At 35.4% G+C, this 27,558-nt stretch overlaps 1 protein-coding gene and 1 pseudogene across 4 annotated transcripts in view; one reads left to right on the top strand and one right to left on the bottom strand.

The window, feature by feature from the left end:
• Positions 1-27,558, bottom strand: part of OPA1 (OPA1 mitochondrial dynamin like GTPase) — an 88,592-nt gene that overhangs the window by 14,879 nt on the left and 46,155 nt on the right. For all 4 annotated transcript variants that reach the window (XM_054585139.1, XM_054585141.1, XM_054585140.1 and 1 more), the window contains 9 exons: positions 26,523-26,599; positions 22,405-22,570; positions 20,269-20,421; positions 14,806-14,914; positions 14,238-14,317; positions 10,908-11,048; positions 8,767-8,883; positions 7,354-7,447; positions 6,747-6,857 (listed from right to left, as the gene is read on the bottom strand). In XM_054585139.1, coding sequence (XP_054441114.1) covers positions 6,747-6,857; positions 7,354-7,447; positions 8,767-8,883; positions 10,908-11,048; positions 14,238-14,317; positions 14,806-14,914; positions 20,269-20,421; positions 22,405-22,570; positions 26,523-26,599 — 1,048 coding nt within the window. The remainder of the gene's footprint in view (positions 1-6,746; positions 6,858-7,353; positions 7,448-8,766; positions 8,884-10,907; positions 11,049-14,237; positions 14,318-14,805; positions 14,915-20,268; positions 20,422-22,404; positions 22,571-26,522; positions 26,600-27,558) is intronic.
• LOC129079890 (band 4.1-like protein 2) lies at positions 15,940-18,557 on the top strand (annotated as a pseudogene).

The following is a 27,558-nucleotide window of genomic DNA, read 5'->3' as shown; positions in this document are numbered from 1 at the left end:
TAAATATCTGACCTCCCTTTTCTATAATTTTATATTCCAAATTCTGACTATAGTAATCTTTCTAGGATTGTTTCAGTGGCACACTACTTGACGCCCACTGTTTTTATCTACAGTGGCCCTCAAGCACAAGGCAGGTATGGGAGAGGTTTAGGAATTGGAGGAAATAATGGAAATTAAATTCAAGAATATCTTTATATTTTCCTTTTCTAAATGAAAAATAACAAGATCATTATGGCTGAGGGTTCCTTCTACCTATGTTCTGACTACTTTTTATTCACGTTTCAATGTGGCATGAAGATATTTCTTAAATATCCTTTAAGTTAGAATTATGTTTCACAGCTAGTGAAAGGGTCTTTTTAGACTTAAGCAGCTATGGTGCATTTCTCTTTTGATCTTAACTTTTAAAGTGGTGGTATTGGCTCATTCTGTTTTTATCACCATGATTTCAAAAATGTACTAGTACATTAATTATGAAGAACAAAGTTTTCATTATAAAAACGATTTGTTACTGAGTATTTGGTAGCTCAGGGGGAAAAACGTTTCTATCTGTAGTCTATATTTCTAAGTTTTTCAAGTCAAAACTGAATCTCCTGCACACTAAGATACAAAGCTTGTATCTTTGCTCCTTTCTAATTATCAAGAGAAAGCATAGGGTAGAGGATGAGAGGAGACTGGGAAAGTGAAGAGACACAAAGACAAGCCCCACCAGCATTGTACGCTCCCAGGAGAAACAAACTTTAAGTTTCAAGAAACAATTGCTTGCTGTCTGGGAGATGCTCAGGCATCAAACAATAAAGAACAGTCAACAGAGGCAAGAGGCCGAGCACGCTGCTGTGATTCCTTCTCTCTAATCCCCCAGCTCTAGTAAAAAGGCCAGCTGTTGCCACCTCGCGTAGGGCGTCAGCAGAGCAAATTAACTGCCAGAGAAAAAAAGCCACGGATATTGGAAAATTCTAATTTACCAGCCTCTTTAAGCAACACTGGTTTTCACATTAAGGATATCACGCTACAGCATTAAAATATGCCTGTGCAACGGCAGCCCAAGAAAAGGAGTTTACCACCCTTGTCACATTTTATTGGTAAATGAGATGAAAATACAAAATATTCAGTTTTGAATGAAGCATATCTTTTATGAAATACAAGAAATATGAGGAAATACATTGAAGCTTACTGCAAAATATTTCAACCCTCACAGACTAGCTCAACAAAAAGCCTCAATTGCTCAAAAAATAAAAAAAATATTCTGTATCTGCTATAACTGGATCTTAAGGCTCTAAGCCTAAACACATCACACTGAAAAGCTGTGTCTGAGTTTTGGGCGCTCAGATACATCTTAACTATGGTGGAATTTGACAGACATGACTACAAGTCATATAAAGAAAAGTAACTTCCTTTGATCTGTTGAGTGGCTTCATTCACACTTTAGTGTTCTCTTACTCAGACATCCTAATTCTATCAAACTTTTCATAACTTTTTGACAGTTTAAATTGCAAAGCTTTATATAATATAGGAAATACACAGATGATTGATGATCATTATAACTAGTATGTCTGTCTTTGTTATCTACCCCGTAAAGGATGTGATTAACTATGAAAGCTTCTAAATATAAAGAACCATTTTATGTAATTATATTTTCCAGTGGCTTGAGGTTTTCTCTTTAAATTAGTTTGGCACAGTAATTAAAAGACCTGGGTTCAAATGTTGGCTTTACCACTTATTATCAATGTGTTTCTAAGTCTCCATTTCTTGATCTATAAAATGAAGAAAAGGACTGTACCTATGATCTCCCACATGTTAGATTATGTAAAGCACATCATCTAATATTCCAATATACATTCCAATATAGTCCAATATTCCAATACATTCCAACATACACTGGAGAGAAAAATATTCCAATATACATTCATAAACCATTTCAAGTTCTGATACAAAAATGAAAAGGAATCTATTGTAAAATGAGAGACCCAGTAGTTATTAGAAAGAGTGATCTAAATGATTGGTAATGCCCCTTTAATTCCTGGGTAGCAATGATTTTTTGATTATGTACACAGAGAATGAAAGGTATAACTCGAGCTTTAGTGAACTAGAGCTTTAAAAGAAACCTAAGCTATGAATCCTAAGCAATTGTTTTAAGGTCCAAACACTCACAATAACCTAGTTAAGAGCTGGCACAATATTCATAGCAAACAACAAGAGAATTCCAGGCAGTACTGATGAAATTCAGTTTAGCAACATTACCAGCAATTATTACCAGTGCTGGTGTAGGATGGAGAAAAAAATTCTTTAAAAAAAGTCTGTGAGATGATAGCACTATTACTTGTTCTATATGACGACAATCATAAAATAAGTTTTATAAATCATAAAACAGATAATAGAAAGAAAAACTTTGATTTAAGCTACAATTTACCAATCTTCCCCTCTCCAAAGAAAGCGTTTAAAAACTGCAGCTTGTCTAAATAAATAGGTTGGAAACAAAAATTCTGCTGGGAATCCAAATAGATTTTATCTAACAGTATATTTAAATATCTATTAGCATCCTTTGAAATAAAAGTCACTACAAAATCAAAATAATTTCATCAAAGTCACAGTGGGCAGATAAGAAATTAAGGTGGAAAGATGAGTTATATATCTTAGTAAATTGTCCATGAGATAACAGTCTTTTGCGGTCTTCAGAGATCTTGTTTTCAAAAGTCTCATTTTCTCTAAATTATTTTCATATGAACCTGACCCATTAATCAGTTATAAAAGAAAAATTGAACCTTTTTTGACCCTTTCATATAAATAATCTCAGACTTAGAGAAAAGTTGTCAGAACACTACAAAGAACATATATTTCCTGAATCATTTATTGCCGTTATGCTCTCAAAGCACCAGATATTCTATGGTGTATTAGCTACAAGTAAGTAAAGTTTAAAAATTAACATTGAGGTATTACTACCACGTAACCCTCAGATCCTTTTCAAGTTTTACCAACTGGACCATTAGTGACCTTTAGAGCAAAAAGGTCCAGTGCAGGACCACACATTGCATGTCTTTAGTCTCTTTCAACCTGGAATAGTTTCTCAGTCTTTCCTTGCCTCTCACGACTTTGATATATTTGAAGATTACACGGCTAGCTATTTTGTAGATCATGTCTTAACTTAGGTTTTCTGCTGTATTTTTATAATTAGACTTCATTATACATCGTTAGTAAGAATATCCTGGAAGTGATGCTGGGTTCCTCTCTCCTCATTCCGAACACACCACACAGGTCTGATTTGACCCTTACTGATACTAACTTTGCTTGACTTGGTAGTATTGCCAGGCTTCTCCACTGCAAAATTATTTTTCCATTTTTTAATTAGTTCGTGCAGTGATATTGTGTGTGATTATACACATATCCCATTCCCCATCGCTTATTCTATTCAGTTATTTATATAATTATTTATTTATGGATGTTTTATTCAATGGGTCACAATATATAACTCTATTTATTCTGATGCCCCCTGTCCTAGTCTTGGCCAGCTGGAGCCTCTGTATCCTGCTGATGTGCCCCCGCTGTTCTTCAAGTGCTTCCTATTTTCTGTATCTTAAGATGCCCCCAGGTTCATCCTACCTTTCCCAGTTCCAGCTCTGGAATCTTACCACATCTCCAAAGAGTCCTAGTTCCTGGGTATGACTTCTCTTCCCACGAGCCTCCTGAGACTAGAAAAGGTTGTCTGGTCTCTTCTGTCATTTCTCTGACCTTCCTAACTCAGGCTTCATGATTTCATCTCACTAGTGAACATGGTCTATCTTCTCCAGAGTATGAGAAACCACCATACTACTTCTTATGTACTCATCTTAGAGGACGATCAGTTGGTAAGTCCCCAAAGTAAAGTGTGATAAGTCTGATGTCATCAAATTTTACCAATCTCTACAGTATTCTACTCTATACAATTTAAAAATTATAGCAAAAACTCTCTTGACTCCTCTAAATTGTTAATATACTATATTCTAACTGAATATGTACACTAGACACTTTGACTTGTGTAATACAGTAGCAACTGTTAAACTTTAAAAGTTTTCCTGTTGAAAGTATCAATGACCATATTCCCAAGTATGAGACTGAAGATAAACAGTAAGGAAAGATATTCAAGATTCTTTCTCAACCAGTGGACGAAGTCATGGCTCATCTCCCTTCGTGTGACTGGTGAAGCTGAGTCACAGGCAAAACACTTGCTTCCAAGGACATTATCTGGTACATTAACGTGACCATAATTTTATATATACAGAGTAGTAAATCATTTCAAGGGAGTCATGAGTTTCTCAAGAAAACCAGCAGGCCATCCGAGCTGGTTTGACAGTATACAAATTTGTGTTAGCACTACACTTTCTTTAAAAAATCAAATTGGGAATGAAAAGTGATAGGGTTACACACAAGGTTCTATTATAAAACATGAGAAAAGACACATTGTTTTTTTCTTAATCCCTTAAAAGTATATATACAGTAAAATACATTGAGGTGTTTCGCTGTCTGATAACGATGCCCTGGGGAATACAAATACATTTGTGTGCTCTGTGATAGGGATACCCCTCTTCCTGGAAGAGTACTAATTCAGCATAGAACTGTGAACCAGGGACTTTCAAATGCTTTTGAACTAATGCTCCTAATTATCCTGTGCACTAGCTATGATAGTGGTAGTCATTTTCACACAGAAGCCAAGGCTCTGGGAGAAACCCTGCCTAAGATAACACAGCTAGTACGTGGCAATTATGAGTTAAACACAGAACTTCTGTAAGTTAGCAGAAACTTTAGTAAGTTGCCAGAGTGGCATAAAAAAAAAAATAAAAGGCAACAGAAAATGGAAATAAAAGTTAAAATGGAATATGTTTCAAAAAAAGATTATTTAAAGGAAATGAAGGAAAAGACAGAAATGAAAAGCTCAGGTAACTTAGAAAGGGAGAGAGAATGAAAAGGCAAGCTGTGGAGGACAGCACGTTGCTTAGGCACAGGATATTAAATAGGAAAACTGCCTGCTTTCTATTGGAGACTTGAGGGATTGTTTTGTAGGGATATAAATTTAGCTTAGAGATGGTTTTCAAATTTGAAGAACTTAATGATTTTTTTAAGAGAGAAAGAAACATTGATTTGTTGTTCCACTCATTCATGTACTCAATGGCTGCTTCTTGTATGTGCCCTGACCGGGGAATGAATCCGCAACCTTGGTGTATTGGGACAACACTCCAACCAACCGAGCCACCTGCCCCAGGTGAAGAACTTCTTTCCAATCACCATACGCTTTCTTTTAGATATCAGAAAACTCATTAGACAATAAACTTAAGTATGCATTGAAAGAAAAAGTACTTTGCTTCAGGAGGCTGAAATAAGGAAAACTTGTAATGAGGTAAGCTCGAATAGAAGCACCAACCCCTAGTAATTTTATTTTTATTTAATAATATTAATCTTTCACTGACTTCCTTGGATTCTCAATGATCTAAGTAAATCTTAATATGCAATCAAAACATCTTAAAGCTAGGAACCTACTAGTGTCAGGAAAAGAACTAAATACCCTCCACCCAAAACAAAGTGACAAAGTGATTAATAAGGTCAAGCTGGACTGGGATAGAGCATGGTGCGGGGAAAGGGAAAGCCACATTGCCTAGTGTAGGTGAGAAGCCGGATCAAGTCTGAGAGGGTGTTCACATGGGGGTGTTGGGGGCATGGCCCAGGGGTGAGGAGAGCATCTGTTTAGGAAGGCAGCCTGGTACAGGATGCTGGAGCACAAGAAGGATGAAGAGCCTGTCTCCACAAAAACTCAGTCTGGCTTAAGGTGGGGAGGGAGTTCCGGTGTAGGGAGCAGGGGGAGGGAAGAATGAGAAGGGGAGATGTCTGCAGAAAGGGTCCCAACATGGGCTCGGTAAAAAGGACCCAGTAAAGAAGGGCAAGAGGATGTGAGATGTCAGAGCCCGGATGAGGTGGAAAAGGTACCAACATGGTTAGGCACTACGGTAGTGGCCTGGAGCCTGAGCTGCGGGAAAAGGACAATGGTCAATGAAGGAGATAGTAGCAATTTTGGTTACATACAGAAGAACTGATAAACATAAGTAAACATATTAACGTTACCACAAGCCAGATTTCTGTCAGAAAAAGGAGTTAGAAATGGAAAAGGAGCAAACTAGAACAAATCCTGTATTATTGGATTAAAATGGTGACTATCAGCGTCAGGTTATGGTTTTCAGTATACACACATACATATGACTAGGAATATCGATGCAACTGTGTATATGTGTCTCCTACATGTGCACATGCACAAACGCAACATTTGTTTCCTAGCTCTTTCCACTGAGGGAGTCTCGAAGCAACAGTATTCCAGGAACAACGAGCATATCTAGTTCCCAGCTTTGATTTCTATATACCATTCTCCAAAAAAAAAAAAGGAAAACCTGGATCAGGGAAATATAGAAAGAGCATGGAACATCTTGTTACATGGAAGGACAATATTAGGACAACAGGGGAAATTTGAATGAGGTGTGAAATTAAATGTAGTAATGTATTAGTGTTAAAATCCTGGTTTTAATGATTGCATTATGGTTGCTAGAAAATCCTTGTTTCTAAGAAAAACACATTAAAATACTTGGAAGCAATGGGGCTTCAAGTTAGCATCTTTCCCTCAAACAGTTCAGGGAACAAAGGTCATTGTATATACTTTTCTATAAGTTTGAGATTAAATGGGTCAACAAATAAATAGAAATGGGGATGGTGAAAAGGCAGGAAAAACTACTTACTGAGGTCTTCAGCCAGCTGAACTCGTTTACCAGTAAGCAACTTAACCTTCTTTTCGCTATCTTCAGCAAAATCTTCCAATACTTCTTTAACATTTTTCTCTAATCGTCTGACTGTTCAAAGTAAATAAAAACACCAAGGAGCACCATTTTTATGAATGCACAAAGATGTGAAATTAACAATATATGGAGAGTAAGTTCTTATTTTTCTCATCACATTAATCTATTAAGTTCAGACTTCTCAGTTATACGGAGAATATTTACCTATTATACAGTACTTTTAACAACATAAAATACATATCTCAGAGAAAGTAATATTCTCAAGACCTAACACTTTAGCAGAAATGCAGATTTATCAAAAAACCAAATGATGCTTAACAGTTTTTTTTCTAACAGAGTTTTTGTGTAATAAAGAGATTCCTGGTATGTTTTAACTCTCATCTTTTTCAACTACAATTTATCTGCATGAATATTTTAGGGGCGAATAGTAATTTCCAGTTTTTTTAAATAAAACTACTGTAAAGGAAGTATTTGGGAATGCTTTTAAATATGGATGTTATTACTATTATTTATAATGTCAGAATTAGAAAATGGTCCCTCTGTGGCTTACCTTCAGTGTTTGTAAGTTGTTGTCTTAAAGTGTTTGCGGTGATTGCGAGCATGCGCTGTATTCGCCAAAACAGGACAACATCATTGCATTCCAACTGAAATATTAGGTAATTAAGATTACCAAATGCAAATTTAAACATGAATTTAATCATAAACACAACAGCTACTAAAGTGAGTAACTACAGACTGAACTTTAAGTAAAAATATTGAGATTTATCTAATATATATACTCATATTCCTATTGTAGATATATGCTACCGAATCTTTTCTGCACATGATCCATTAAATTCTTTATGATTTGGGTTCTATCTGCCCCACACCTATATAACTAAGCTTTGATTCCAATGACAAAGTAAATAAACTGGAGAAGTAGGGCATTTCATTACATTATATACAAGTAGAAATCCATTGCATATTATAAAATCCGTAATTTGTATTTAGTTACAACTCACAATCATGTTAAAAAATGTCCTTAAGTTAACCTCTTTTCTTTGAGTGTATACTAAAGAAATTTTTGAAATTCAGCTGTATATGAAAATAAACTAATGATATTTTTAAAAAAGAAGCTTATTTTGTAAGAGGTCTGTTCAACAATTAAAATTGCGTAAAAAATGTTGCCATTTTTTACATAGGCGCACTTAAATGTAAATTTATTTTAAGCCACTGAACACTCTAAAGAAAAGCATTGTAAGGGTCTCACATAAGATCACTGATTGATAGAGCTCTTTCAGAAGGATACATTAAAAATATTTCTGCTTGTAAGAAAATGCTCAAAATATATCATCTCCTGCCACCTACAGGTTATTTTGTAAAATGTGACACTAAACTATTTATAATTGTCCAAGAACTTCATAGTTCTTTAAAAGAATTATTTAAAACAAGATTTTAGTGATATAAAGAATTAAACTTATAACATAATACAGGAAGTTAGCACAAAAATTGTTTTGCAATATAATTTCCATTATGCAAATGTATGATTATGTTATACACATACAAAAGAGCTGAACAAAAATAAATAAAAATGTTAATTGACATTACTTCTAGGTCAAGGATTATAAGGGACTATTTCCTTTTGCATTTTAAAAAAATTTATTTATTGCTTTTACCGTCTACAATGGGAATGTATTATTTTCTAACATACAAAGTTAATTAAAAAACTTTTAAAAAGTGGTTTAGTACCTACTACATGTACACATAATCTTAGAGGCACTGGGATGATGTGCATGTAAGATGCACATTTTATCAAAGTGGCAAATATCTTTGAAAATATATGGATTAAGGTATTCTTTATACATGACACATTTTTTCCAGAAGATCAAAGGACTTAAAATTAATGCTAAAGCTGAAGTTTACACCTAAGCATCTAAAAAAACTATTGCTAAGAAACATTTCTACTTGTTTGTGGAAACCTTACCTCAGAATCTACAAAATGCCTTTGGTAGTAATAAAAGCCTCTTCGACAAAGGTTACAATGGTTTAGAGCTGTTTTTAAGAAATGTCGTCTATAGACTTGGTGCCAAGTGTCCTTAATCTAAAATGAAAAAAAGAAAACAAACACCAAAGAGTTATTATACACTTGTCAGGTTAATCAAACACATTCTGAAAAGTCATATACAAAGTATATTTATAAAAAAGTTCATTAAAACCAACTGCAAAGTTGTTATTCTACCAACCTTTTTTATGCATTATTTTTTTCAAGACAAAGATTAGATTTACATTTACTACTACTACTCTGTCCCCTTACCAGTTTATGTACTTCAAAATTTGCAAGTGTTTTTAACAAGCCTTGCTGCTACATTAAAATCATCATCTTGTAGAGCAGACAAGTAAGGATTATCTTCCCCTAATTCAAGGTAAAGATTCCAAGGCAAAAATAGGTTGTGAGCCTTGGACAGAGTTAGGGACTAGGATGTTGGTCTCAGACCATGGCCATCAACCAACCCAACAATACTTCCTTTCTGATCATTAAATTTCAGTTACTACATCAATATGACACACTCCATGTTTTTGCAATATACTCTTCAGAGTGTTCAATGTTCTTTCGTACCACTGTCTTTTTAAAAGCATAACAATAATAATAATAATATCAACACCATATGACTGATGAAAAAAGGGGCTCAGAAAGGTTATACCAATTATTAAAGGTAATATTACTAGAAAATAAAATGAAACTGTACTAGATTTCACATCTCCTGACATCCAGTACATCCACTATTCCAGTCATAGTACTTTGCTACCTATTTTATAGCTTTATAAAGTACACTGAACAAAGTGTCTTTTGGACAAAAACCTGACATTTTCTTGTTCCCAGAAAGTAATTAAGACATGCAGCCAATCCATATCATATATATGGACAAGGCCCCTCCCCCTGCACTAACCAAAATATCAACACTTATAGCCACATGAAATTTGAAAGTATCAAACTGAATATAACTTACTGTTAATGAGAGCTAGGGCAATGTGGATAAATTAAAGCCATAGTCAACTAATAATTTCATGTAATCATTAGTCTTAATTTCATTTTCAATTTATAAATAAAGCTATATGTATAACAGCTTTAACTATTTTGAATTTCAGTTTTCTTGTTCTGACCTGTGGTGGGATTTAAAATAAGTATACTCATTTCTCAAATAAGAAAACATAATAGAAGGCCATCTTTAAAAGAATTATATGTGGCTCTGAAATTTGTTATGACTGTTTCCCCCAGTAGAATTACTTTTTTTGTTGGGTTTCACTTAAGCTAATATTAAAATGAGATGACTTTTTTCTTCTTTTTTTGCATTACGTATTCTATAGTCTTCAGGTTTTGAAGAAGAAAGCAATCATACCCTTGTACACATAAAACAGATACGAACTTTGCTCCTTTATCTGTGAAACTAAGTTTCTCTGGAAAATAGGAATCATTCTACTATGCTATGTACCTTACCATTCTAGTCAATTCATAAAAAATCAATATGCTGAGTGTCCATTTGTCATACTTAATAATGCATCTATCAAAATATTTGTTTTTTAAAATCAACTATTTATAAGATATGGTAATTTATAATAGGGCAAAATGACTTCTGACATTGTGAAGACTTCTGCAAAGGTTTAGTAGACCGATATCTTTCTAACTCTCTTCTTCTATGTCATTTTTGGCTTTCAAAAATTTTAAGATTCTTTTATCAATTTTTCAAGTAGCATACCAACATTAGTATGTGATCTCTAGCAATAAATAGCCAAAATTTAACAAGTAACATGGTTGTACTTGTCTGTGCCTCATTCAAATTTACCCACTGTTTACCATTTTAAGGTTTTAGATTTTAAAAATTTATACAGTAAATGAGGTTTTGATCCCTTACACCCTAACTAGGAAATAGAGGCCCAGAAACAGGTTTTTTAAGAAAACTTTCTCCAAATGAGAATCATGAAGGTAAGCAAAAAGTAGCCTAAACTGTAGTTATTTTTATACTTATATATTTATTATAAGTGAGGAAAAAAGAGAATCCAAAGACATTATTCAAAAGGAAATAAAGATTAAGGAAGCAAGTTCACACTTTTTGGCGTATTTATTACCAGGCTTGGATCTACTGTTACTCCTCGGGATTCGAGGTTTTTTCGGACTGTAGTTATCTCGTCATTTGCAAGATAAGCTGGGTGCTCCTCATTACATTTCAACATCTTCTCCAATTCATTCTTGGTTTCATTGTGAACGCACTTTAAAATATTTAAAAGTAGACGATGTTTACTTGGTTCATTATTTGGCACACTTACAAAGACAGAGTTCTAATTTTAATAAATATATTGCTATTGCACAATAGGTGACACAAGTTCAATCAAAACAAACAAGAAAGTACATAGTGCTCTGGTTTATGAATGCAGGGCAGCCCAGAAGAATGGAAGAAGGAAGAAAAGGAAGGAAGAAAGAAACAGGGAGGGAGGGAGAGAGGGAGGAAGAGAGAAAGGAGGAAAGCGGGGTGGGGGGGGGAGAGAGGGAGAGAGGTAGAAAGAGAAATAAAGACTGATTTAGCCCAATTTGCTATATTTTACTTTTGCTAAAATAGTTTACTGTTGAAGTTACAATACCAGCCATCTCACTGTGTACTTTCATTCTTGACCTTAGAGTATGATTTTAGTCTGGGAAAAAGAACCCTGAATACATGAGAAGAGATAATGTTCTAATAAATTCCTTACATTTAAGGACTGGATGACTATGAGACTGGTACCTGTTGACATGTTTCTTTTCCAATAAATTAAATATAAAATTCATAGTGGGATTTTTAAAAAGTCTTTTCATTAAAAAAGCATGGTTCAGATTGCTTCTGTAAGGTGCCTATCTTAAATTCACTTCCAGCTTCTTCTCTGTAATTATTAATAATCTCTTCACCAAAGGAGGAAAACGTATACACACTAGAGATAAGTCTGGAAAATAAGGCTCTTATCTTATACAGTGTCAAGTTAAGTGTATCTTTTCATTTTTCAATCCTTCTTTTAAAATTGCATGGTAAAAGTGCTTCAAATTCACCGATTAAACAAGTTATTACTAGAGCACTTAGCCCAAACTACACCAAGCTACAGAATTTGAGCATTTATACAAAAATAAACTTAAAAAAAAATTGGCTTATAAACAGAACTACTAATTAATATTCTCTGAAAACATGACATTTTAGAAGAAATGTTATTTAATAAGAGAAATTTCACTATTTCCTTAAACGTCTGCTATCTGGTCTGAGGCAGGAAGGAAATCGGTCAATAGGATATTCCCCAACTTCTCCTGTCCTGTTGGCACTTCCACCTGTGCATCTGTCCTCATCTCACTCAGTCTTCAGGACAACACGCCTCTCCCATCTCTTCTGACCAAGATCTGCATTATTTCAGCTCAAACAAGGTGAGAATTTTCAAAGAGATAGATTTTTCCTAGAAAACTAAGGAAAAAGTAATACCACAAAGCACAAATCAGTTTTCAGAGAATGGATTTATGCTCTTTAACACAGAACACTCTTAAGTCTCTTTTCCTGATAAATCTGGTCAAAAAGACAGAAAGAATTGTCGATGGCTGCCTTAAACTTGCAAAGTGTGACCCAGAGATATTCTCGACCTCCTCTAGAATTTGTTCCTTTTGGTAATTTCCAGGTATGAGGTCTAGAACAGTGGTTTTCAACTGGGAGTGGGAGGGTTAGCAAGATTAAGAGAAAAAGAGCTGGACAGGAGTCTGACAGCAGGCTTTGTTTTGAAAGAATAAACAAACATACACAAACACCTCCCATGTGATTCTGATGTCTCCCATTCTACGATCCAAATTATGGCCCCTGTTCTAAAGTGACCTTGAGTCTCTCACAGGCTGTGCCCTGAAACCCTGGGGAGATGAATGCTCTTCTCTGAAGGGTTTCCATATTCCTCTTCTTGGATGCACATCCTTGTATGACTTTAAAACTAAGTCCTCTGATTCTCTTGAACCCTATGGGTTTAAGTTCTTGAGAAAAGTAACTTACAACCAGGAATCATTTCTCTCTGAGAGTGTCTGGCCAAAGCATATTTACCACACGTTGCTGAGGCAAGTTTTGTCCTCATTGTCTGGAGGCTCTAAGCTTATTTCATTAGGACTTAAAAGCCAGACATCATTTTTCTTTGGTGTTTATTTGCCTTATACCAGTTTTTTTTCTTCTCCCCCCAACTGGTACCTTCTTTTGTCTCAGAGTCAGAAACCTCTGATGGGTCCCCTAGAAGCTTTTTTCTGGCGAACCTCCTCCTCCCAGCCTGTGTGTGTAGTAGGGATAGCTGACACGTACTGAACACAGGCATAATCGAATCATTAACCCGGTCCACTTCTTCAGCTTCTCTCAGTCTCCTAATGACTCTTTTCCCCCCACAAAAACCATTTTAGAAAAAAAGAGGATACTGTCCTTTCACTATTTTAAGACAAATTGGGACTCATCTGATAGCTTATAAAACCAGAAATGCATGAAACTAGAAAAAAAAGGGTGTTGATTATATAATTAAACTAACTTCGTATTTAAAATAAAAAAGAAAATAGGAATAGTGTGTAATCTGGTAATATTTCATTCTCTTTAGCTTTTCTTTATTTCCATGTCTTTGTCTCCCTTCTATCATCACATGGATTCAGAAACAACAAAGTGGGTTAGGTGCCACCTCTTTTTCTTATTCATCATTTCCTACTTTATATATTCTAATTCTATACTCCGTTTACATTCTTTTATTTAAGGAATGAACAAGAATGAGACAGTAGTGTAAGACAGAATGTTAGGTAGGAAAAAAAGACACAATAGAAAGGAATAAAAAGGGTGGAGGATGGGGACTTTAATAATTTATACATTTTCCCTCTTTTACTTATTTGTAAGGTTATTTACACTTGTGTTTACCATTTTGTTCTTCTGAAGTGCTCATTAAATGTAAATAAGTGAATTCTACAATTCTAGTTCCTGAGACTTTATACTTATTTTGTGAACATAGGAACAAAAAATGTAAAAGAACATAATTTAAATATACAACAAAAAAAAAATCCGAAGATAACATAATAAAAAAGTCATTATATTTTTATTCTAACCATATTCAGTCTACACCCTCTGAAATCCTTGCCATTCTTTTTCTTTTTTTATAACTTTAATCTTCAATTTACCTCAAAAAGAGATTGAAATGAACAAAGTAAATAACCACCAAAGGGGCATTTTTCATCTCCCCTTTCTTTTAATAACATGGCTACTTCACTTATAAAGAATCTTTCATTCATAGTTTACTGTTTACTTTAAAGATTTTATATTTTAGAAAGGCTGACACAAACATTTGAAATTATTAAGACTGGTCTAGAGATCTGCAAAGGTTACATTTTATTCCGTGGATTAAAATGAACAAAATTTTATCATCATAAGAACAGAGATTTGTATTTACCTGTTCTTGGGTCCGATTCTTCCAGTATAACCACCTCTTTTTCCAATCTGGACCTACCATATTTTCAATTGCATTTTCAGCTAAAAAATTTAAAACATTTTTTAAAAATTCATCATGAATTTTATCATTTACCAAGTATGTAAATTGTAACATAATATTCTTGCTTTCTTAGCTACTTCAAAGTATTCTGTCAATATAAAGTGAGTTGAAATGAAGAAAAATTATATAATTGATAGGGTGAATATATACAAAAAAACTTAATTATATATGTTTACAACCTATGAAAAGTACAATTGCTTGAGAACTTCTCATAAGTATACTAGCAAACACTAAAATAGTTTGAGTATAGCTTTTTAGATAATCAGAACTTATAAACATATATCTAATTTATTTAATATTTTAGTTACTAAGAAGTTGACAAAAAAAATCCGACAAATAATATTCAACTTCATTATTAATAACAAAGACCTTGAAATGTTAATTCTTTTTTAACAAATATTCTTCAAAGTTGGATGATTCCTTTATCACTGGGAATACTCAAAACTCAGTAACCCTTGTCCCTACTTACTATCCTTGAGACGAGCCTGAAGAGCCTCTTCCATAAAATAAATAGCTGCATCCCACTGCTGTTTATCAGATATGGACCGATCTTCTAAAGCATTGTGTTGAATAACTCTCTGAAATAAAAAGGAAAGAAAAATAGTTAATTTGATCTGTGTCTTATTATTCAGTACTTTTACTCAAATTGGCACCTGAGCATCCAAAATAACAGCTGCACCAAAAACAACATAAAAGTATGTTCCTTCCACACAAATGCATATGGTCCTATTTGCTCATTTGCCAGCTTTCTGTCTAAAAAACAAATGGAGACTTTTCTCCTAGCTGACCATCTTTAAGACCATTGCAGGAATCAGGGGCGTATTACACATTTAACTACATAGCATCCTACACCTATAACCCTAGTATTCAGGAGTTAACAATTCAGTTCATCTCTACCTCTTCTTTTGGTCATATGACTTATATGTTAGTATTTTAAGAAAACTAAAAGGGGAAAAAATAATAACCATTATTTTACTGTTAACAGCAGTGGAAAATGTAAGGGAGGGAAGCTTATAAGGTTGAAACACTCTTCAGTAAATGCTATTTATTATAAAAAAATTAATTTCCAAATTTTGTAATTGTTGAATGAATGAATGAAAATGTCACCATTCTCTCCAAAAGCCAGGCTTAATAAGGGAGCTAACAAGAATAAATACAAAGACAACTATTTCTTCCAAAAACTTATTACAACCAGTCCACAATCAGATATGCATATTCCTAGAAAACTGCTTCATCTTATCTTTCAACAGTGCCTCTCATAACTGTCTGAGCAGAGCAGCAAAATTAACAAGGTTTGATTATGGTGACAAGAATGTTCTACATAACAAAAGATTTTATCAGGTGGTGGAGGTTAGGAGCCAGGTTTTATAATTAGACAAAATGGGGCTTATATCCCAGCTTTGCCAACAACAATAATATAGAGTATGCTTAAGAACTAAATAGGCCTAGAAACTAACTATATTTTTGTGGAAGAATGGGTGAAAAGGGCAGCTTCCTGTGTTATTGCCAAAAGTTTGAACAACTTGTAGTAGCCTGTGGCTAGAAAATAACTTCTTTGGGGCAAAACAGCAACTACAAACTGGCTATGGCATTAGCTGTGCCCATGGCTTTTGCAGTAGGCTCTTCTGCTGAAGGGAACAAGGAATTTGACCATTTAGGAGCAGATACAACCAAGAAGAATCTTAAAGAAGTAGCAGGAAATCAGCAGAATCACTCATGTGATCCAGAGGAGGAAAACTATTCCCAATCATCTCCTCCAGCTAATAGCCAAAGTAGTCCACGCCTCCTGAAGAGACTGCCTTAGAGTAGGAGCATTTCTCAATTCATAACCCCGTAACTTAAGAAACAAAAGTTCTATAACTTAGTAGTGGCCAAAGATGAAGGAGGTAAGAAAGAGTTTACCCAAGCGGGTGGAAGAACAGGTTTTAGATAAAGAGGAATCTTCCTGAAGCAGAGAGGCAGGCCAAGGGTGATGCTGAAGAAACAGCTCAGAGAAAACAACAGGTCATTAAAGTTGATGTTAGGAAGAAGCACCTTCAGTGAGAGGTCCTGAGACACAGCATTTTGAAGGAGGAAAAAGAGGAGGAAAAGGTAAAGAAAATACAAAAAGACAAATCCGAAGCAGCAGCAAAAAGGGAGACAAAGGAAGTGCAGACCAAGAAGCCAACAGCAGAAAAGGCCACTCAAAAAGCCATCAAGAAGACCAGAACTGTAAAGTGACCCTCCTAGATGGCACCAAGTACAGCTGTAACAAGGAAAGTTTACTAACGGATAAGTGTTACTTCAAAAAGTGTGTGAAATCTCAATCTCTTGGAGGAATACTTTGGACTTCTGTTTCAGGAAAGCCATGAGCAAAAACACTGGCTAGCTCCCACAAGACAGACAGACAACTGCTGAAGATATCCCCAGATACTTCTTGTGCCTGCAGCTCACGCAGGATGTTGCCTCTGGCCGCCTGCCCTGTTCTTCTGAGACCATGCCCTCCTGGGATCTTCACACTACAGGCTGAACTTGGAGACTATGACCCAGAAGAACATGCCAGGCATCACCTCAGTGACTGCAGTTTGCCCCCTCCCAGACAAAGGAGCTGGAAGAGAAGGTGGTAGAGCTGCATAAAACCCGTAGGAGCTTATGTCTAGAACAAGCTGATTCTCAGTTCTTAGAAAATGCAAAGAGGCTTCCATGCATGGCACCAACCTACATCATGCCCAGGTGCGAACATAAAGCTGGGTGTGTGTGCTAATGGGCTCCTCATTTACAAAGACTGAGAATCAACTGTTTTACCTGGCCAAAAATCTAGAAAACTTCCATAAGTGTAGTAACTTTTACATTAAAGTTAAGACAGCAGAGCTGCAACAGTTTGAAAACACCATTGGATTCAAACTGCTGAACCATCTGGCTGTGGAAAGACTATGGAAAGTATATGTGAAACATCATACTTTTTATAGGCTTGTGTCTACAGAGCAGCCACCAAAGGCCAAATTCCTGACCTTGGGGTCCAAATTTCACTACAGTGGCTGCACGCAAGCACAGATCCACCAGGCAAGTACCCACATTTACAGGCCAGCCCAAATCTAGTAAGCTGGTCTCCGGAATTCTAGATGGATCTCTACTGGTGTTGTGGACCAAAGCCTTGTTTATGAAGGATTTTCCTGGCCCTGCTGGTGGGGGAGAGCGTTTCAGCACATGGCTGTGGAGTTGTCAGCACTGCCATGGTACAGAACGGGGATGGCAGAAGGGAAATAGAAGCCCCACTAAAGTTCCACATGTGCACTCACTGAAGGAAAGAGCTCACATGAGACTCTGAATGCAGTGGAGAAGAAACAGGTAGAGGTTGGGGAAGATGAAAAAGTAGTCAGAGAAGAAATGAACAGTAAAGAGATACCACTTGGGAGTGGTCCTGAGGCTAAGGTGGAGCCTCTGACACAAGGACTCCACCTCCCTGTCTTCTAAGAGCCGAGCCAGCAGTGAGGGCGAGGAGGATGTGGGAGAGTACAGCCCCGCCACCATGGTGTGACCGAGGGCACCAGAAGAACAGGAGGTAGAGGGAGAACCCGGCTGAGCAGCCCAGCTAGTAGAGAGGGAGGAACCCACGTCAGGAGCCAGCCCAGCCAAATAAGCAGGTGCCAGTGAAGCATAGTAGAAACAGTGGTCCAGGAAAATGTAGTTGCCCCAAAGGTGTCTGCAAAGGAGAGAGTACAGGAAGGCACTATTAAGCAAGATGTGAATGAAGACACAGAGGACAAGCAACATGAAGTTAATGGAGAGGTGTCTCATGCTCACACTGATGTTTTGCTACAAATTATTTGTTGTTCAGAGCCACCCACGGTAAAGATAGAGAAGGTAAAAATTTCTGATGCCCCATAAAGGATGGAAATCTCCACCAAGGAAGTCCGTATTGTCCAAACTGACACCAAAATCATCACAAGCCTCCACAGATTGCTGGTGCAGTAGCTGGTGATTCAGGCACGTTAATGACAATACAAACCATCACATTTGATTCTGTGTTGACAACAAGAACAAACACATCACCAAGACTATAAAAGGTGGGATATGTGAAACAAGAATTGAGAAACTCATTGTGATCGTGGGAGACGTAGATATTGATCATGACTGGGCACTGGCCCAGGCCGTCAGGAAAGCCAGAGAGCAGCACTCCACGTGTCGGTCACAAGAGTGCTGGAGCACAAAGAAACTGAGTTGGAGGAAGGGGAAGAGTAAGTTAAGAAATTCATTTATTAAACAACATTCAGCTTTGTGACCTGAAGAATTCTGACCACTTCGGGTCTCACACCACTATTCGAGCAAATTTATACAACAACTGGTAACAATGACTAGAAGCCTGAAGAATCAAAATGCCAACACCAAACCTTACCTTAACAGGTCTGGTTTACACTGTTCCCTCACATTTTAACATACTACTTTGTTTTATAACCAATTCTAAATATTCTTGGTTCCTTTTTTTTTTTTTAATTAGGGAGTTTTGTTTTGTTTCCAGTTTACTATGTATACAACTACCTGCTTTTTATGACTCATTTTGATCCAATGATAGTAAACAAAGACAGCTTCAGCTGATAAGGTACTATTTACTTGAACAGGTGCTGTTGTGTGGAAAGGAAACAGGCTAATTAAGATAATGGCTTTCCTTCTTCCAGATTCTTGTCTTTGAATTCCCATTGAATTACAATAAATATTTAGTTTTCAGATTGTAGTAAATATATTGTATAAGGAAATATTAACATGGATTAAAAGCATCTCTTACATCTCGAAAATCTTCTAATGTTTGAGAAATTTATTGGGGACTTTTTTTAATATTGAACCTTTTTGACTTTCCAGTTCTATGACTTTTCACTGTTAGTAGAAAGTGAGAGAATCTACAGACTAGAGCATTAGGAAGAATTTTGCTGACCACATACTGTGTTTAGAGATTCTATCACCCCACACAGCCAATGCTTCTCAAACACATGCTCTTCAGCAGCATTCCAGAACCAGGAGGGAGGCAAAAGAGAAAATGATTTCTTCCCTTCTATTAAATATTCAGGGAGCCTAAAACTTTATTGCTTTCTTTCTTTACATGTCCAGATTTCACTACTTCCCACTGTTGGAATATTTGTATGCAACACTTGCTTTGTATTGAACCTCCTTGCTTACTTGTAAAACTGATCGTTTGTTATTGAGCACATCTGTCTCTTTCAGATAGTTTGATGATTTACACAGGTTTGAGGACACTGGGAACAGGAGTTGGTAGGGGCAGTAGTGGATTTTTGATGGTTACAAGAAAGCTAGATCATTTTAAACTGACACCAGATACCTGATAGGGATTTATTAACTGTATTGAATATTTTTTTCCTTTGCTTTTGACCCTCTGTATAGTTATGATGCCAGATTAGATTTATAGCAGCTTCAAGTTGTATTAAATGACATTTTGCTTTCTGTAATACTGTTATAAAGTTGGTTTAGGTTCTGGAAAAAAAATAATGCTTACAAAATACACAGCAGAGTTTCTGGTACCTTGTTAGCATTCAACACATGGTAGTTAGGATTATGATTGTAGGAGTCTAACATTTCGTAAGTTGAATCCATTAAAAATCAATGCATCTAATTCCTTTTGTTACCATAGAGGGTAAAATGAGAAGCAGCTGTCTATTAGTTCAGGCTAATGGATGATAAGTTGTTGAAGTTTATAGAAGCCTGTTACTGAGAAGTTTGACTTTTTTCTGAAATGATAGCCAAGAATAAAATAACAGTAGACAACTGTAGAACAGAGAAATGTCAAAAGGTCAATTACAGATCATGAATCTATTTCTTTCCTTCATTATTTTAAATTCAGAATCTAATTCAGTCATATAAAATAGTCGCCTATAAAAGTATCGATCTGAGAAACTATGTATGAGGTGGTCACCCTAGACATCCTAATATACAAATGACATACCAAACTGTCCTCTGCAAAATCATTCCACTTGTGGCGTTTAATACTTTCTTCCTTAACAGCCTCCTTAAGTTTATCAAATATGTCATCATGCTCTTTTCCTTTTGGTTCTGTCATGAAGCGGGAAAATTCTTCTTGTAGCGTCTCCCAAGCAACCTAGATTTAAAAGAAAAAATTAACACTACACACTTTTATTTCATGTGTAACATGAAAAAAAACTCCACATGAACTTAGGTCAAATAGATGTAACAAATCAGTTTATCAGAAAATACATATAAAACCATATTTTAAAAAAGTCAGCAAATATAAACTCTGGCCTAGTGATCTTACACTGGTATCTGGTGGGATTGATTTGAATTCCTGACATGCGTTGCTAGACATACACAGTGTTTAAAATTTTAAAAATTAGTACCTGGTATTTAAAAATTGAGTGATTTCACATACTAGTCTACATTTCCAGCCCTTCTGGAACTATCTGGCAACACTATACTCACATTCCTTTATACCACCACCTGCCAAAGCTGAGCAAGAGCTGCCCCTTTAGATAAGATGTGCACTCTAGCTGGCTACCAGGCTTAGTTCACTTACTTCATTCTCTACACCTGAGTTTGCTTGCTTCTTCCACACTGTAAAAAGTTTAAAATTTCTTAATGATTTAGTTTTCTTCACATTTTTGCCCATGTGCAAATATATGAAACAATGCATCAACACTCTCAAACACAGCTGAGTATTATTCAGCCTTGTATTAGAGCTAGCTCCTAATTACATGAATAGTGAAAGGAAGAGCAGTGTCAAAAGAAATTAAGAACTATACTTAAAGTAGACTAGTTATGGTATTTTATATTTAGCCCTCTTCATTTTAAACATGAAGAAATTATGGCATGAAGAAAACTATGGCATAAAGAAAGATGCCTGTCCAAGAATACACAGGGAGGTATTAAAATCAGTATTTCCTGACCTTCAGCAGGTCCACATTTTTCTACCACAACTAAGTGTGAAGGTGCAAAGTGGCAAGAGACAGAGTCATTGCCATTTCTATGACCACTTCCACTGCCTGAACCGTAGGATATAAAAATACCCTGTCATAAGACAGGGCCCCAAAACTGTTAAAGTTGGTCAGTAGTGAGGAGAGCTGGTGAAGTGCTGGCAGTAGCTCTAATTACTGCAGGGATGAATGTGCGGAGAGCTGACCATGCAGCTCAGGTTGTATGACTGTAAGAGCTCTCAGAAAGGGAGGCTGAAGGAAATTGAAACCAAAGGTGAAGAAGCTAGGACTAGAACAGGATAGGAAAGGGGTGAAACACCTAATCAGAAACTGACATTTCTAAGGTAGGTATGAAAAACAAGATTATTTTTAACACTGATTCTAATTTCGTGAGCATCCTCACACAGAAGTACAGGACACATTGACTCTTAAAGCAATCATTCTTCAGAGTAATATGCATGGCTGATCACTTTGGATGATGGTCATCATCGTCACTGTAATAGCAGCTGCATTTACTGAACAACTACTACGGGCCAGGTATTGTCTAAGTATTTTACATACATTAACTCATTTACCCCTTATAACAATCTATGAGGTAGGCAACATTACCACCCTTATTTTATAGATAAGAGAAACCTTCAGCAACTAGCCCAAGGATCTCACAGCTATTAAGTGGTAGGGCCAAGAAACATGGGTAACAGAAATGCATTCTTTAAGACACTTTCTTAGAATTTTTAATCTAACCTTCTGACAAGATAAAAACTAAGTAAATGATTATTAAGTATAATTGAGCCTTGCAGATAATCAATATATGAAATGTTTAATTAATTAAACATGCCCTTCCTGGAGTCTTTACCCACAGATGTTAAAATATTTCACATTGAAGCAAATTTTGGTGGTTTTGTTAAATGCTATCTTTGGAAGAAAAACAACATACTCAGACCAACATCGTAACAATTAGTAAAGTTTTGTAACAGCAGTAACTGGTAGCAGTGTTAAGCTTAATCCCAACACAAAGATGAGGAATACAGACTAAATGGAGTATAAAGAGAAAAAGAAAGGTAGTCACTGTGATGGGAATAAAATCTAAACGTCACAGCTCCTACTCCCTTCAGATAATGCTTCTTACCCATTTAATTAAATTATATCCTAACCTCTACAGCTTTATTCGGAAGCTGTTTATCAGTCCACTGTTTAAGCTTGATATCCACTGTGGTATTAAAAGTCCCTGAATTCATGGTCTGTGCAGCTGGAAGATAGATGTTTTCAATCACATGAGTTGACACTCTTTCCCACAAAGATTGCTGAAGGATTTCTTCCCTGAAATTTAAAAAATAACAAGTTTCAAGAACACCAAATTTAAATATAAGTTTTTAAAAACAGCTTTATTGGAAGTATCATCAACTTACAATAAACTGCATTTATTTAAAGTGTTGACATATGTACATACCCATGCATCACCATGATCAAGATAATGAACTTACTCATCGTCCCGAAAAGTTGTAACCACTGATCTGTTTTCTGTCACTATAGGTTAGTTTATATTTTTTCAGAATTTTATATAAATGCAACCATACAGTATGAGTTCTTATTTATTGCCTTTTTTCACTCAGCATAATTATTTTGGGATTTACCTATGGTATGTAATATTTCACTTCTTTTTATTGCTGTGTAGTATTTATTCCATTACATGAATTTATCTATTCACTTGCAGATGGTCATTTGGGTTGTTTCTAGTTTTTGCCCATTACAAATTAAGCTACTATGGGCATTTACATACAAGTCTTTTTATGGACATATTCTTGTTTCTTTTGGGTAAATAGTTTACAGATGGAACGGCTGATCATATTGTAATTATATTATTTAACTTTTTAAGATACAGCCAAACTGTTTTCCAAAATGGCTGGGCCATTTTACATTCCTACTAGCAGAGTATAACACCTCTACATCTTCTATGTCTTGTCAACACTTGGTGTGGTTACTTCTTTTAATGTTAGATATTCTAATAGGTTTACAGTATTAACTCATTGTGGTTTTAATTTGCATTTCCCCAATGAGTAATAATACTAAGCATCTTTTCATTGGCTTATTTATCTATTATTAATATATACATTATACATGCTGACCGTGAGCTGGAGTCCAAGACTGAAAAGCTGGTATAATTTTCACAGTTTATCAACCACAGAACAAAGCACAGAGATATTACGGGATATTGCTGGGTAATATTGTTCAACACTTCATGACTAAGATAACGATATAAAAGATGTGCAATCAAGTTGAAAATTTTGCCATAAAGGACATCTTATAGGAATACAAATTCCTGAATAAGAGACAACTACTTCAATCAAGAAAAAACCCTGAAATCTCAAGAAAATATTTACTTGGCTTCTCCTAAGCTAATTTCTACTGTAGTATGTACAGAAACATTCTGCTTATCAAGTGGTCTTTTAACTTTAACAAAATAAACTTAATGCCTTTCACCAAAAATTGTATCCACACCATGGTACCATTTCTTTTAAAAAAGTGTGTTGTGTTGCTATAAATCCAGCCAGCTATCCTTCTAAATGACATATGAAAAAAATATATCTATGATGATGGTCACGTAATGTTAATTATATACCCAATTATTTCCTGCTTAATGTTAGTAATTGATTCCTGATGATCACGTATACTGCATGAAAATGTTGAGAGGCAATTTCTCACTATAATACACCATATGTCAAGCCTAATCCCCCCCAATAACTTTCTTAAAATATTATTATAGTGGAACATCTATAAGAAAATAACATTTTATGTTAGGACATAAAATGCTTATAACATTGCTTCCAGATCACTGTATATAGATCAAACAGTCCTGTAACTTAAGTAATTATAAACATCTTAGGCACGTATTGTAAAATATCACATAAAGCACAAAAAGATACTACCTAAGACAGCATCAGCTATGTCACAAAAATAAAACATTTTGGGTTCAATGCAGTTGAATTCAATGTGGCACAAACAGATATTTTGATCTGTGCTTGTGTTAAGCTATAGAGCCTAGGGAAAAAAATGAAACTGTACAAAATTTTCTGATCCAGCAGTACACAGAATACATTTCTAGCAGTCAGATACCCTAGTTCTCTCCCTTGTGATCTCAACAGGCAATCTGGTAGTAGATTTCCTGTCCCTTCACAATTTTCCTCTGCCACTTATGTTCTAAATAAATGACACTTATCTTCAAGGTTCGCTCTAGTGCTGGTATACGTTGATTTCAGACTTTATCTGTCCAACCAAAACCAACCATGCCATTTGACAATGCCAGAACTGTACAGAAGCACCATATTTTTCTCCCATAAACAGTATTACTAGTTATTATAGTTTCCAAATCACCTCTTATATACACTGTCCCCATACAACCAAGTAAGGCAAGTAGTAGTATATTCATTTGCTGTGGGTATACACACATAAGAGGTCTGTCTGGAAAAAGCCCAATCACTGTTAATATAATGAGATGATTTATGTGATATAACCTGACAGCTGAGGGGAGTGGACTGGAATGCACATGTGTGAACAATGATGACTTCAATGTACTAGTCGGTGGGGCAGTAGATGCCACTGCGTGAGCATGTATACTGTGTGGCCATGGCATTCAAAATGACTGAGACAGTAGAGCAATGAGTCTGCATCAAATTTTGCATTAAGTTTGGACATTCCTCCATAGAAACTATTCAGATGACTCAGAAGGTCGCAGCTAAGGGCAACTGGTGATTGGCAACTTCGTCACAACAACGCGCCCAACTCATGCATCACATCTTGTGCAGTGTTTTGGCAAAAACATCAAATCATTCAGGTGACTCAACTCAGATTTGGTTCCCTGTGACTTCTGCGTTTTCCCAAAACTAAAATCACCTTTGAAAGAGAAGAGATTTCAGATGTCAACGAGATTCAGGAAAATACAGTGGGGCAGCTGGTAGCAACTGGGAGAACTGTGTGAGGTCCCAAGGTATCTACTTTGAAGGGTACTGAGGCATCATTGTCCTACATACAATGTTTCTTGTATCTTGTATCTTCTTCAGTAAGTCTCTTGTTCTCCTATTACATGGCAGGATACTTTTTGGACAGACCTTGTACATGTACACACATCTATCTCTTGCAAATCAAAAATGAATTGGCTTACAGGAAGCCGAAGAACTGGCTTATAATATAAACAAAAACAAAGATAATTGTGTTATATCTAGTCAGTCAGTAAGTACAGATCAGATCAGAATCCTTTTTTTTGATAAGGGGAGATCAAGAACACACAAATTCTGACTATCTGATGAGAGAAAAGGGTTCACTCTTGAGGAAGAAAGGACACCAAGACAGCGAAACTAGTAATACTGATTTCAAACTTAAGGACTGGACGATACTACACTGGGTCAATTTTGATACTCTCCAAATGAGCAAACAGAAGAGGTACTGAAATTATTTGTAATGAATGGCAGTAGGAATAGTTAAGCTCTAAGAGTGATAAATTCTTTAAAACACTACAGGCTTCATTAGAAAGATAAGATATACACAAGGAATTTGTTTACATATAACTGCAAAAATCTCAAGGCTATTTAGACATAGTTTACTTGAGATACACTGAACCTACTTTGGTTACAGTGACCCACTCCAACATTTAAGAATGCCTAAATTTACATAAAACATAAATTGAGGGTGATAGTTTGCCTTAAAAGATTTGCATGAGCGTTTTTCAAAGATACTTACTTGCTTTTTTTTTTAGAACTTTATTTATTTATTTTTAGAAAGAGTAGAAGGGAGGGAGAAAGAGAGGGAGAGAAACATCAATATGTGGTTGCCTCTCACACAGCCCCTGCAACCCAGGCATGTGCCCTGACTGGGAATCGAACCAGTGACCCTTTGGTTCACAGGCTGGCACTCAATTTACTGAGCCACACCAGCCATGGCTATTTGGCATTTTTTTTTAAAAATTTCAAATAGGATTTAATTTGAAATATGATTTGTACAAAACATATTAAAGGTAAAGAAAAGCCTAAGATGAAGCAAGATTTGAAAAGAGTATAAAGCTATCTTTCAGAATATCTCTTCTGAGAGATATTTAATACATAATTTATTCTACTTAAATATTAATTAGAGTAGAATAGTGGTTACATACTTTTATGTTCTTGCCTATGTTTTGGGGGATGAACCAAGGCTACAATAAATCACTGCTTTATCAATCCAAATTTTAGTATTTCATTATAATTCCCATAGTAAAATCTTTCATAAAAGGACAAATACTCACCAATGTTTTGGTGTAACCTGGCTCAGACTGATAACTTCATCGAGGATTTCATTTTTAGCTTTTTCAAACAGTTCATTCTGGACAATATAGATACAAGTAAGTAAGATTTTCATAAGATAGTCAATTTACTCTGCCATGATTTTCAGAGATAACTAAAAAGAAGGCCTCTGACAAGCCAGGAAGATGAGCTCAGGTCTGAAGCATGCATGAACTGCAAATAATGCTCTTCTCTCCTAGTCTCTTTTTTAGAAATCTCAATATCCAGACAAGGACAAAGAAACTGACACAAATGTCTACCGTATTCACTTAATTCTAAAAGTAGTTTTTCACATAACATTTGTTCAGATAAGTTTTTCATATAAATGTTATATGAAAGATTCAATACATATTTAGTGTATTAGTAACCTGATGCTGTTTTACAAAGCATGGCATTTTAAAATCAAGGAAAACCAGAATTTAAATCCCACTAAATTAAAGTATATCATTCCACAATAAATACTGAAAAGGTAAAACACTGATGTATAATTTTTAAAAGTTTACATTACATAAATACATTAATTCTATAAGACCTTTAAAAACGTTCATCTCAGAAAGTATTTTTAAACGCTTGTTTTGATATCCCATGATCCCTAATTATGTTTTAATATTATGAAAAATAATTTAAATTACGGTACAAATGATAACTGCTCCTGGAAATGTATGCTTGCAGCTCTAAGTCAGTAATCACGTTCAAAACCAAAGCAATTTAGCTCACCAGACTTCACCCATCAACATAAATTTTGTCTGAGCACAGTATTAGATTAGATCAGTGACCTTCATCTCATGTTACACGTAAATTAATTACTAAAATTCTGTGGCACACCAAAAGATATATTTTTTTATCAATCTGACCAAAAATATAGGTATAATTTTCATTCATTTACATCTGATGTTTATTGTTGTGTTGGCTGTTGTCATTTTTTCATTTGACACTAAGGGAAAAGAGGTCAGTGTCCTTGACTGAATAGTCAGGTATTGCATTTTTAAAAAATTATTG

The sequence above is a fragment of the Pteronotus mesoamericanus genome, unplaced genomic scaffold, assembly GCF_021234165.1.
Source record: "Pteronotus mesoamericanus isolate MK-2021 breed Mesoamerican mustached bat unplaced genomic scaffold, CSHL_Meso_final contig_82, whole genome shotgun sequence".
NCBI classification, from domain to species: Eukaryota; Metazoa; Chordata; class Mammalia; order Chiroptera; family Mormoopidae; genus Pteronotus; species Pteronotus mesoamericanus.
The sequence above is the reverse complement of the archived record's forward strand: the minus strand, read 5'-3'. Positions and strand labels throughout refer to the sequence as shown.